A 13,457-nucleotide genomic window follows, 5' to 3' on the forward strand; every position below is an offset into this window, starting at 1 on the left:
TTATAAGTGGTGCACACTCCGGAGCATTTCATCCTTCCTACCAACATACTTTGCACCAATAGCTTTTATGTGGGGAAAAAGGGTAACTGTAATGTGGATAGGCTATTCAGGTATTGATAGTTCCTATTTTCTATGTGCAGTGATCCTCATGCCCTCAGTGATGCCTTGATTTGCATATAATGGTCATGACAATTTCTTTTGTGTCACAGCTCTCGGCAGGCAGCTGATGAGAGCGAGCAGGAGGCGCAGGAGCGTCGGAGCGCACGCTGTATCTGGGTGAGTGGGAGGCGGGGCCTGACTGAGAAGGAGGCGGCACTGCAGATTGTGGCTGAGGCCCAGCTACTCCTGCAGCAGGACCTGGCCCTCCTTGGGGTTCAGTGGAACCCGGAATCCCTCCCCCAGAACCCCTCTGACCCCCCTTCATTCGCCACCGAACCTGCACAAGACCCACCATCCCAGCCACACTCACTTCAGGGGTTGCACAAGGTCACAGCTGAGGGCTGTGCCCAACAAGCCAAGAGGGACTCTGCGGTGGGGCAGGGGAACAACTTCAATGATGGAAAGAGCCACAATTTGTCCTGCGACAGAGCCAGGTTCTCTGCCCCTCATAGAAGTTCCCTACCTTCTCTGGCAAAGTCAGAGGAACATCCCACCAAGGATTTCCTGAGGGCAACGGTTATAGACCCACTGAATCAGTCTCCTAATCTAGGAAGGGCCAAGCCAGATGCTCAGTCCGTCACGCTGAACAAAGTCCTAAAGTCCATAAACTCGGACAAAAATTTGACCGATGAAGCCACTGTGGAGCTATCCTCCAAGCCCAAGCTTCCTCCTGAATCCAGTGTGGCTGGCCCATCTTGCCCCAGGAAGGAGCGCATTCTTGAGTCAGAGGGCGACCCTCACAGTAAGCAACCTCTGACTCCTATATCCAAGCGCAGGAAGGTGGATGGTCATGTGACCATGACGGTTGCACCCAAGAAAGCATCCCATCTTTGTACGGTTGCGAATGAAGGGGAGGTAGTCGAAAGGAATCCACTTGTCCCCAAACCATCATCATCGTCATCTTGTTCGTTAAAGGATTGTGAATCTAAAGCCAGAGTCAACAGGGAAACCATGAAAGCAGCAATTTCTGGGAGTGAGCCGAAACAGGTGTGTCTGGAGAACCAAGAGAGGGATGATTCTTCTGAATGCATGGGTGATGTCCCATCTGTCAGTCTGAGGAAACGGCAGCAGAAATCAAAGCACTGCGATGCGGGTAACAGCTGTGGAACCGTGGTATGGGAGGCACAGAGCAGAGCTTCGCTGCTTCATGTCCCACTGTCCCACTCTGATAATGAGAAAAGGGATTCGCGAGTGCATCAACATCTTGGCTTTCTGGGAAAGCAGACCTCACCTCCACTCCCAGAACAGAGGAGGTGCAGGGCTGGAGCTGTGGAGGGCAGGGCAGCTGATACGGAGACGTGTGAGTCTCCCGATCTGTACACAAGTGGGCAGGAGGAGGTGTTCGGGGACAGCTTTCAGCTGGACACCCAGACTGAGAAGATGATGATGCAGCTTCATGAGAGCCCAGTGGTGTCCCACAACGACTATGGTTCAAAGCCAAGAATCTCATCAGAATCAAAACAAACACATACCAATCATCAAAGTCCGGGGCAGGAACGACCGAGTGAGGAGAATCGGGCCTGCTCAGATTTGCATCAGGAACTGTTAATGGATGATCGTTCTTTTGAAGGGGCAAGGGGCAGTGACTCACCTGCCAAAGCTCCACCCAGATACAACACCTCCCTCACCGACAGCCAGATGGAGGACATCCTGGCCTACAGCACTCAGGCTTCTGACTGTCATGGAGAGGTTCAGCATGCTGTTAAAACAAACATTCGGTCAAGTGAAATTCATTCTCTGCCAGATGCTGACAGGGAGTGGGCTGAGAGCCCTACTGAAAGCAGCATCAACAGGAGCAGTAGTTTCCTGTTTGATAGTTTGAATGAGGATTTCCTATTGGACAGCCCGACAGAGGGGAGGCCATTGGAGGAGGCTGGAGGTGGGGCCACAGACATGAACACCAGCCACATTTCCTCTGCACAGGCACAGCGGGAAGATGACGAGAAGCCAGAGAATGACCCCGAGGCTATCCAATGGGGCGAATCCTCCTTCAGCCTGTCAGAGTGGGGCGATTCATTGCAGATTGGGGAGCCCTACCTTAACAGGCTGACCACTGTTCTCAGATCAGTGAGCAATGAGCTGCCGCTGAGGCCGACCAGTGTAACACGATGCCTGTCCAATGGTACATTTGCATCTGAGACTGTTAAGCATGCTAGCAACATACAGAATCCAGCTGTTTCAACTGATAGAGCTCTGTCGGAAAGGTCGTTTCACTTGAGCCCGGGAATGCAGGACATTCTAGACCAGTGGCCCAGCATGTCCGGAAAATTCACAAGCTCCCTCAACGCTCCTGTAGATGTCGAAACAGACCAACATGCCCCCGAACAGGTGACCACAGAGACAATCGGACAGAGGAGCTTGGAGACTAGTTTGGAGTGTGACTCAGGAACAGAAGATGAAAGGGGCGGTGGATCTGAATCCCGATGTCCAGCTGAGGAACTGGAATCCGGGCCAAGAGGCCACAAGGACCTGGTTCCTCCAACACCAGTTCCGGTCACTCCCAGAATCAAAATGACCATGACCATTTCATCAGCACAGTCGTCACCAGTCACTCCTGCCCCGTCTCTCCTGGGAAACACAGTGGCCGTGACAACGCCCCAAGTCCAACCTCCTCCTACCGTGTCGGACCCAGACCCTGACCCGGACACATCTCTGATCGAGGAGGGCTTCTCGCTCCAGCTGTCTCAGGACCCCCCCCAGACCACCGCCTCCCTTCCTAGCAGCCCTGAGGGCTTTGCCATCATTGATGTGGCTAGTGATTACCGTCTGTTCAACACCTTCATCCAGGAGTGGAAGTCTAAGAGTCGCTTCTCGATTGCTCTGGCCTGTGAGAGGAAGGAGCACATGCGGTCTCCCAAATCTGCCATTGGTGGAAGGTTTCGGCCAGGTGAGTGTATGTTATTATGATATTATTCCAGTTTTAGTGGGGTTTTTTTTTTTTTTTTTTTTTTGAGGACACTGACAGTTTTTGTGTGACAGAGAAACGTCTGTATCTAAAATATGCTTCTCTGCACATAAAAACTGCCCTGGCCAATCTGAAACACAAAAAATTAAATGATGTGCAAAAACCCCAAAAAGTGAACTGTGCTTTTAACTTGGGGGGCAGACACTGTTTATATGTTTTTCAAATATTTTAAATTGTTGTAAAAAAATATATAAATCATAACTCAGTGCTCTGAAAATCCCTCAAAATTATATTTTCCATATTTGATTAATTAAATCTCATAAACTGTGCACCAGATCAAGCAGTTTCTTCAATTTTATTTTTTTTAGGGAACACTAATGCGAAGAAAAATGAGAGCATAGATGGGTTTCCTGTGAAAGGAAATGAGGTTCTGATCCTGACTGGGATGTCTGTTTGCTGGGGAGGAAAAGATGCTTATTATGTCTCACTGCTGCGAGAGCAGCCAATCAGAGGTAAGAGTAGACCCCAGAGCAGCCAATCACTGGTCATAAATCATAGTTAGAGACTCAAGTAAGGAGTTGGTCTTGTAACCAGAAGGTCACACATGGTCACAGGTTCGATTCCTAGGTAGAACACTGCTGTTGTATCCTTGAGCATGGTACTTAACCTGCATTGCTTCAGTATATATCCAGCTGTATAAATGGATGCAATAGATATGTAAAAAAAAGTTGTGTAAGTTGCTCTGAATAAGTGCGTCTGCTAAATACCTGTAATGTATTACGTCAGTTAATCAGTGTCTGTTTTTGTATAGTGCAGTTTACAAGCAAGTTCATACAATGAACTCAAATAGTAGTCACACACTGCTTCTCAGTCTGCCAGTTTACTGCAGTTATTTTCAGGCTAAAGTTCTAGAGTTAAGCTCGGGAGTTTTGGAAATTTGGAACAATTTCAATATAAAAATCTTACCTTTTAATAGTGAACTTATTTGGGGGGGGGGGGGGGAATACACATAAACAAAGCAATACTAGGTCTTATGGCATGTTTTGGTTAAAAGGATTCCCATTTAATTGAATTGTAACCATGCACTGCATTCAGCAGCACACTCTTCCATCACATGTACTGATAATTTGCCAGCATCTCTTTAAAGGTGCAGTGTGTAGAATTTAGTGGCATCTAGCGGAACGGACTTGGCAGAAATGGAATAGAATATTCATAAGTATGTTTTAATTAGTGTATATTCCCATGAAAATAAGAATCGTTGTGTTTTCGTTACCTTAGAATTAGCCCTTTATATCTACATAGGGAGCGGGTCCTCTTCTACGGAGGCCGCCATGTTTCACCGCCATGTTTCTACAGTAGCCCAGAACTGACAAACGGCTCTAGAGAGGGCCAGTCAGAAGAGACTGAGTGGTCATGTATTGGACAATCCGTTCGTGAAATATAGGCGCATTTGTCATTCCTGGGTACCTTCCAAAATAGCTGTGCATAATACCACACGTGTTGTTTACGGCGTTGTCACCCTTTTTAGTACAGTCTGGCTTGATTGACAATCCATTTATTCAGTAGGTGAGAAAGTTTTGTTATCATCGCATTCACTTACGCATTCACTCTGTGGTCGCAGTAAAATGCGTTGCATCTAATGAAACGTTGTCAACGATTTTTCGTAATTTCTTGGAAAATACTATTATTATTGAGGACTTCTGGACATAGCTAAGCCATATGTTTGCTGATAGACATAGCTGACATCGTTTTCTGGTGTAAGACAGAATCGGATAGAAATATATTATTGATTTACTGTCTCTATCTATTGAAAACAGATTTCATCATTGCTATGTAACTATTACTGCTCAAAATATTTCAGTTATATACGATATTTTTGAAATTGAGTGTCTTTAAATAGGTTTGTGGTATTTTATAATAAGGGTAATTCACCCTGTAATGTAAGCGTTAGTTAGTAGTGCAATAGTTTTTGTGACACATCATGTCTTTCTATGATTTACCATGCAAAGCAGCTAACGTTAGCGATGAAACGCTACCACAATGCGGAACAATTAACAATCACAATCGCTATTTTACTTGTAAGCTATAGTTTTACATACTAAATAACTAAATACAATTTATAAATCTATCAAGGAACCTCATCACTTGACACTTGGCTACTCGATGCTGTCGTAGACGATGACATCATTTTTGGAACTTACAGGCCATCGTAGCTTCTCCTACGCCATTGGAAAGGGAGGGGTGGGGGGGGGGGTATTCAGTTGGTTGTAATCTGCAACCTTACCACTAGATGCCACTAAATCCTACACACTGCACCTTTAATTAGTCTTCTTGGTCTAACAATGTTTTTACAGCCTTGTTTTATCATTGTGGTGTAAACCATAAAGCCTTTCCGTTGTTGTAATAATTTTTTAACACAAATTGCAAGCTTCTATCCAGACTATCTGTGCTGTCGATGTTTCCTAACTCAACAACTTATAAAACTGGTTTAAAATGTAACATAACTAAACTATAATTATGTCTTGGGAAATGGAATAAGAAGCAATTTTACTGTTTCCGAAAATGCAATCTGGCAAGGTTTTTCCTCCACACCAGCAATGTAACAATGTATGTACATCACCTGGGATAGGGGTACCTCAGCTAAGTGAATAAATAACCTCGCTCTTATGCTTTCTCTCTTTCGCCCCCTCGTGCAGACGTCAGTGCGAGCTTAGCCCCTCCCCCTCTGGATGAGAGCCTATCGGTGGAAGAGAGGCTGAAGCAAGTCCAGGCCTGTCTCAGGAGAGGCAATCTTTCACCAGCAGAAGGAGCTGTGGTTGCATACGACTTCATTCAGTTGTACAAGACTCTTTTACTGGCATGTGGGCTGTCACTGGAGGGCAACTTTGAAGACCCCAAGGTAAGAGCTGCTTACTGTTCCCCCAATACAATACTAACCTGGAAGGAACTGAAGCTTGAGTGAACTGTGTTTGCAGTAGTGTTTTTTAGCCCATGTGTTCCCTGTCACCCTAAAAAGAGAAACCCAACCCCACTCAAATGAAGATAGTCAAAAGACCTTTGCGGGAATTGGAGTCCAGAGCATTAGTTTGTAGTGTGTCACAAGCTGTGACTCCCAACTCCCATCATTTCCCTTTTTAGAAACATTCCTGTGGTGTATTTATCTTTTTTAAATGTACTTTTTATGCATCTGACGTCAGAGCACAGCAGGGTTCCATTTCGCTTCAATGAATTCAGGAAACTTAATTTCAATCCATTAATGTAACAAATTCTTATAAAAGATTATGCCCATTTTTCAATTCATGAAATGAATTGAAATGGAACTAACCCCTGGAGCACTGTGGAACAGGATTATCTGAACAGACACTGGCCTCACACCGTGCAGTTCATAATTTTCATTTTGATTGGTTCCCACGTCTTGCAGGTGGCTTGCTGGCTGCTGGATCCCGGGTCCAAGGAGCGCACGCTCCACAACATGGTGACGAACTTCAGCCCTGCGGAGCTCCCCCTGTTGGAGGGCATCGGCCCCGGACAGGGCGTTCGGAGCCTGGGCATGGGCGGGGACAGCAGCCGCACGGGGCGCTATCGAGCCGCCATCGAGTCTGTCCTCGTCTTCAGCACCATGGCTCAGCTCACCGGCCTCCTGGAGAAAGACAGGCTGCTAGGTGTCCAAACAACCCTTACATTCTTTCTTTTCATCAGTTAAGATTTTTATAAACCGTCCCTCAGCTAGTGATGGTAAGTGAGGTTTCAGGAGCCTGCGTAATGAGTGGAGCTACTGCAGTGAGCTTATTTGAATCGATCAGAACCATTAGCGCTCCACAGTGAACCACAATGTCCCATTTTAGGTTTCATTAAGTTTTATGAACTGGTTATGGAAAGCTGTTGGATACGCTGGTTTTTATTGTTACTCAGCACTTAATTGATCATACACACCCAATTAAGTGCACCCAACGGAATTGCCCATTGCTGATCTACATTAATGTTACAAAAGACAGTACAGTATGTTTGCTTCTTCTTTTGCACAGCTGTATGGATATCTAATAGGCTGAATTAAAGTACCAAATTTAAGTGTGGGTATTTTTTTTTTAACTTCCATTTCATAAAGGCCAGTAGGGACTGGATCACCAATATGCAATTGGACAGTTATTTAATATTTACTCAAAAAGGTAATTAGGGAATGTTCACCTGATTGGTGGTTGTACTGCAGGTTTCTCTGTAGGCTTTTTGACCTCCAGCCTACTGACCATCCCCGGTACTGTGCCTTCCTCCCCCCTCCCATGACAGATGTATTCCGTCAGGTGGAGATGCCCTCTCTGTACTGCTTGGCTCTCCTGGAGCTAAACGGAGTGGGGTTCAGCACCACGGAGTGTGACACTCAGAAGCACATTATGCAGGCGAAGCTTAAAGCTTTGGAGTCCCAGGCCTACCAGCTTGCAGGCCACACCTTCTCCCTCACCCGCCCAGAGGACATTGCCGAGGTTTGCAACAATGTTAATATTTATGTTGGTGTACTGGACACTGAATTGAAATGGAACTGCCTCCACAAGCCTGGTGTCAACCTTTGTATGCACTTGAATGTTTGTACTAGTTTTAATACCTCTGCCACCAAAATGTTTTCATATCGACCCAACAATCAAAAAAACTGATCCATCGTCAAACATTCCACCATGTTTTTTTTCTAAATATGTTCCTGAGCATTTGTTGTTCACAAGCAGAAACTCACACAGGGGTGATATTATTACTTCTGCTCCCCCTTGTGGTGGCTAATGATATAAGCAAACATATTTGCTCATAGATAGCGTTCATTCCTCTGCCAAGCAACAGATGGCACTGTTGAGCTTTACGGCAGGTCAGCAGAAGCAAACAGGAATGTGTTTGTTGACTGTGATTTTATGCATGTGGTCTGTTGGAAAATAGGGAGGGGCTAACCCCTTCTTGATGTGTCTATTTAGGTACTATTTCTGGAGCTCAAGCTGCCACCAAATGGAGACCTGAATGGGCTGAGGAATAAGAGAACTCTGGGATATGCCAGGAGGTCTGCCGCTGCAACCAGAGTCAAACTGGCCAAGCAGTTCAGCACCACGAAGGTATTGTCGGGTTCCTATGGCCCTTGAAAACCTATACAAATATTTTAGTCCTCAAAATTCATTGAAAGTGGTCAAATATCCCAATGCCATGGAAAGTCAGGGACGAAAGTTTGACAAAATAATAAAACATTTGTGATTACATCCATGATTCTCTTTAACTCACAAGATTGTTTTCAATCAAAACACTATGAAGGGTTGCTTGGTTTTTTTCCCCCCGGAAGACATCAGTCACTGGAAATTAATGTTTGTGCTTTTGCGTACATTAAATATTTTAAAGTTATGAGCCACAAGCTTTTTGTACACTTTGCAAATGTTGTAATGTCAGCAAGGTACGTATGTAGTCTTGTTATTGTTTTGACCTTATTAGCACCCTTATCTCAAAGAGAAACTGCATTCACTTCTGCAGCCTTCTGATTGGCCAGCACCTGGACCACTATATCTAATCGGCTACTGCTTTTTTCAGGATGTGTTGGAGAAGCTGAAACCACTACATGCGTTGCCAGGGGTGATCTTGGAGTGGAGGCGAATCACCAATGCTATGACCAAGGTGGTGTTTCCCCTGCAGCGTGAGAAATGCTGGCTTCCTCTGCTGGACATGGAGAGAATATACCCTGTCTCACAGACACACACAGCCACAGGTATAGTTATATTTATCTGGTGCGACTTACAAGTAAGGGCATATTCCCTCATGTTGCTTTGGAAACCAATATATCAAAGTGCTGATTGTCAGACCTCTTTTATAGCCCAGATATACTGCTAATTGCCATTCATCGGTGTAGCTGAATTTGTAATTGTGATTTAGTTACTTCAAAGTCCTTTTTCATGTTTCAGTTATTTTGTCCCGACAATTTGTGCGTGTGTGTGCGCGCGCGTGCGCGTGTGTGTATCAAGTTTGTGGTTAGGCTTTTCAGCACATTGCATTCAGTAGAGAATGGAAAAAAGGCAAGAACAGTTGATGTGTTTCCTTCAGAACTTTTCTCTTTAGATTTTTCTTAGAAAAGCCACACAGCAGTTTGCTCATCTCGAAAGTAGTAGTACAATACACAGATGAGTGACAGTTGCGAATGTGGCCTGTGATCCAAAGGCAATAAAGAAATGATTTAACTTACAACTAATTGAAAAAGAACCTTAAAGTAAATTCTTTCACGGTCAGTTTTGATGCAAATATTATGCTGTGGGGTTATAAAAGGCTTGTTTTCAGGGCTGTACCTTTTTCTCCAATTCAGGTAGAGTGAGCTTCATAGAGCCCAACATTCAGAACGTGCCAAAGGATTTTGAGATTCACATGCCAACTCTCATCGGCGAAAGCCCCCCGTCCCAGGAAAGGGGCAAGGCCATCCTCACAAAGCCTGGGTAAACGCAGAAACCACAGACTGCGTGGCCGTACAATGCTCTGTAAACCATTGTAATGCAGCCTGCATGACATTGTGGCTTTGTAATGCAGTCTGTAGTCATAGAGAATGGTAATGCAGCTTGTCGTTGTAACGTTATAACAATATATTGTAGCCTAGGCGACAATATAACATTGTAATGAATCCTCCATGGTGTTGTAATGCTGAAACGTGAAAATGCAGTCTCAACATTATAACATTGCAATGTACCCTCCTTAACACTGAAACATTGTCTCCACCGAAGCATTGGCCTTATAATGCAGTCCCTGTAACATTATAAAGCAGCCTCTGTAACATCACTGTAGTGCATTGTCTCCCTAATGTAGCAATTTTATATAACTTAATGGCATTGTAACTTGGAAACATTGTAAAACAGCCTTCCTAAACATTGTTAAATTGCTCCATAGCGATAATTTTTTAATGCAATGCCTGCAGCATTATAATTCAGCCTCCAAACTATTGTAATTGTGGCATAACTCCTGTGTAATTGTAACATTGAGAGAGAAGACAGCATTGTAATGCCATTATTGCTGTCATTTGCATTTCAGGAGTAGAAGATCAAAGATCCATCGAGAGCTGGCCTTACTGGTCAGAGCATCTAAGGGGTCACCAGAGAAAGGGATGCCTTTTTCGGTCAGCATGAGGCATGCCTTTGTGCCTTTCCCAGGTAAATCTTTTCCACGGAGCAGGCAAAAAACCATGGGTCCCCAACCCTGGTCCCTGAGAGCCACAGGATGTGCTGGCTTTCAGCCAAACCGATTAATTAATGCTATAGTTTACAGTTAGCTGAATCTTACCTTGTTTCTCAGGTCAGAATTGTTTTTTTTTTTTTTTGTTTTTTTTTTTTGCTGATTCTAAACTATAGAACAGAAACTGGCACAAGAGTTTGGGGGGTCATTTCCATTTCAATTTGGGAAAACAGTTCAGTAATTAAAATTCAGTTCATCATTTGAATTTCAGTTAATTTCCTCAATTGGCTAAATTAAAATGGAATTGATCCCTAACTCTGACCAAAAGACCCAAATTGATCCCTAACCCAGCCTCTTCAATGCCTAAGTTGGGGGGATCCGTGCATTGGATAAAAACTTGCCATTAAAGTGCAACTCCACCCAAAAGTCATTATTTCATATGTTAGTCACTTTATGAATAATAATATATCTCAGTTGTAATGTGTTGTATATAATAAATATTTAAGGTCAGAACAAAGAAAACATACACAGGCTCAGGGTAGTTAAATCATCATGTCATGTTTTCTGTGACTTTTGCAGACACAGAAAAGGAGTATTTGGTTTTTGACACACGAAATACAGGTTACTGTACATCAGTTATTCTGAGGGTAAAACTGAACATGCCAAATCCTGACGTTTGGGTGAATGAGTGATTCGCCGTGTCATAGGGGGCCTGATCCTGGCGGCCGATTACTCCCAGCTTGAGCTGCGGATCCTGGCCCACCTCTCCCGCGACCAGCGCCTCCTGCAGGCCCTGAACAGCGGTGCAGACGTCTTCCGCAGCATCGCGGCCGAGTGGAGGATGATCGAACCCGAGGCTGTGGATGACAACTTGCGCCAACAGGCCAAGCAGGTGAGGGAAGGTAGCGAACCAAGATTAGCATTGAACCACTGTGTAAATTGAATAATGTATGTTTTATACATTATATATTCATGCTTGGGGGGCTGGCAGAAAGAGAGATCCAAATTCACTTTTCCTTTATAAAAATAAAAAGTGATGTGATGAAAAACCGACATGGGGTGTCACACTTCCGTGCTGGCATAGTTAAAGGCATACTATGCAGGATTTTTAGCCTTGCTGTGGTCCTGTGTTTACAATCAAAGAAATCTCCTCCTCCATCTTCAGCCCCACCCACTCACCTCCGTTTCTATATTTTATTTCCATTTTTATATCATTGTTGTTTTTATATACCCATTTTCCGATGGCCGTCATCATCAAGGAAAAGCAATTCCAAGGCTGACTCTGATTTTTGAACAAGCCCTGACAGTTTGACGTTTCACTATACTGCGACTTCTCCTCCACCATTGCAGTAGCTACAAACAATCTGCTGAAACCTGATCCCTCCCTGTGGGCTCTGTAGCCACACCCTCCACTCCCCACACAGAAATGAGTGTCACACCCAGAAACGTCCTGAACAAATCTTAGAAGAACAAATACAGGCAGAGGAGCGCAGATTCAGCAGAGATTATCAGTGCATCCTAGCTATGACTGAACATAGTTATTTTATGATATTTTCGCGCTAATAATCCTGCATAGTATGCATCTAACCTACATTAGAACTTTAGCAATGTTGCATTAATACTCTCTCTGTCATAAAAGTGTTATTAGATATAGATAGATAGATAGATAGATAGATACTGTATTGTCCACTTTTGTGGAAATTTGCCTTTGGCTTCACCATAGTTACAATAAAAACAAGCAGTCACACAATACAGGCTACAAACAACACAATACTAACAATATAGGTTTAGACAACACAGGCTACAAACAACCCAGTACATAGACAACACAACAGAGCTTCAAGTACCTTCCCAGTACATTAGAGTGCTATGGTCAATATTGCTATGGTCAAGTATTTATCAGAGCAATGGCATGTGGAATGAAAGACTTCTTAAATATGTTGTTTATTTGAGGCTCTGGGTACTCTATAGCGCCTCCCAGAGGGGAGCATGTCAAACTCATTATGAAGGGGATGTGAAGGATCAGCCAAGATTTGCTGAGCTTTGTACCTGTTCCGGAGCACATAGATCTCAGGCAGTCGTCTCTGTGGCTTCCCTGTAATTTTACTGGCCATGTTTACATGTTTATTAGCATGGTATAATTCCCTGTAGCTCATCTACCTCATACAGATGCTCTTAAGTCCTTTTGCATTGTAAGTGGCTGTGGTTAAGAGCCTCTGCTAATTGTAAATTGAATGTAATGTAATGTAATGGTAAGAACAGTGCATGTTTCTAGTGTTGTGCCTCCTTTGGAATTTTCACATGAAACTTTAGACATTGAGCATTTTTTTAAGAAGGGGTAATGCTGCAGCGCCACCTCTCTTAACTGCCTTAATTGAGTTTTTCTTTCTCTTCGGCAGATTTGTTATGGAATAATCTATGGAATGGGAGCAAAATCGCTGGGAGAGCAGATGGGCATTGAGGAGAATGATGCTGCCTGTTACATAGAAACATTCAAATCCAGATACACAGGTAACTGCTTTCAAGTCAGGAACATTGTGTTCATGATAAACTAAAGGGCAGGTGAAGATTCTTTGAAGTTAAGTTTTAAAAATTAAATGTATATGAGGTCACTGTAAGGGTCTTATGAAATTGGCAGTATCTATGCAGAACATCAGTCCTTTGAAGTTGGACTTTGGTAATGGTGTGTTTTATAATTACATTTAGAGAATGAGAATGGTAGTGAATTTTTGATGCATACGTGTCTGTGTGTGTGTGCTCATGCATGTGCTCATGCGCATGTCTGTGTGTCTGTATGTGTGAAGGGATACATGCCTTCCTGAAGGAAACTGTGAAGAACTGTGCCAAAAATGGCTATGTCCAGACCATGCTGGAGAGAAAGCGATTCCTACCAGCCATTAAGGACAAAAATGTGTACCTAAAATCTCATGTGAGTTGCTGTCCCCATCACATTTGAGTATATATTTCACTGTGTAACCTGACAATACAATGATGTGTTCAGTGTTAAAATAACTCTGATAGAGTGCAAGTGATCCTGGTTGGACCTGTATGAACTCTTTCTGAAAATTAATTCACATTTTGAAATCTTACTGTGCATATATTTGAGTGAGGATGTACAGTGATGTGAAAAACAAAGTACACCTCTTTCAATGTTATGGTTTTGCAGATTAGGACATAACTAGCCCTCATCTGGTCCTACTGTAGCAGTAGATAAATAACCTCATGT

The 13,457-nt window shown here is 43.7% G+C and overlaps 1 protein-coding gene across 1 annotated transcript in view; it reads left to right on the forward strand.

Moving 5' to 3' along the window:
* Positions 1 to 13,457, forward strand: part of polq (polymerase (DNA directed), theta) — a 40,083-nt gene that overhangs the window by 23,455 nt on the left and 3,171 nt on the right. The window contains exons 18-29 of the mRNA XM_035433279.1: positions 210 to 3,046; positions 3,433 to 3,576; positions 5,761 to 5,963; positions 6,486 to 6,726; positions 7,349 to 7,542; positions 8,017 to 8,151; positions 8,615 to 8,789; positions 9,378 to 9,504; positions 10,091 to 10,209; positions 10,939 to 11,123; positions 12,631 to 12,742; positions 13,036 to 13,160. Of these exons, the coding sequence (XP_035289170.1) occupies positions 210 to 3,046; positions 3,433 to 3,576; positions 5,761 to 5,963; positions 6,486 to 6,726; positions 7,349 to 7,542; positions 8,017 to 8,151; positions 8,615 to 8,789; positions 9,378 to 9,504; positions 10,091 to 10,209; positions 10,939 to 11,123; positions 12,631 to 12,742; positions 13,036 to 13,160 (4,597 nt within the window). The remainder of the gene's footprint in view (positions 1 to 209; positions 3,047 to 3,432; positions 3,577 to 5,760; positions 5,964 to 6,485; positions 6,727 to 7,348; positions 7,543 to 8,016; positions 8,152 to 8,614; positions 8,790 to 9,377; positions 9,505 to 10,090; positions 10,210 to 10,938; positions 11,124 to 12,630; positions 12,743 to 13,035; positions 13,161 to 13,457) is intronic.

The sequence above is a fragment of the Anguilla anguilla genome, chromosome 9, assembly GCF_013347855.1.
Source record: "Anguilla anguilla isolate fAngAng1 chromosome 9, fAngAng1.pri, whole genome shotgun sequence".
In the NCBI taxonomy this organism is placed as follows: Eukaryota; Metazoa; Chordata; class Actinopteri; order Anguilliformes; family Anguillidae; genus Anguilla; species Anguilla anguilla.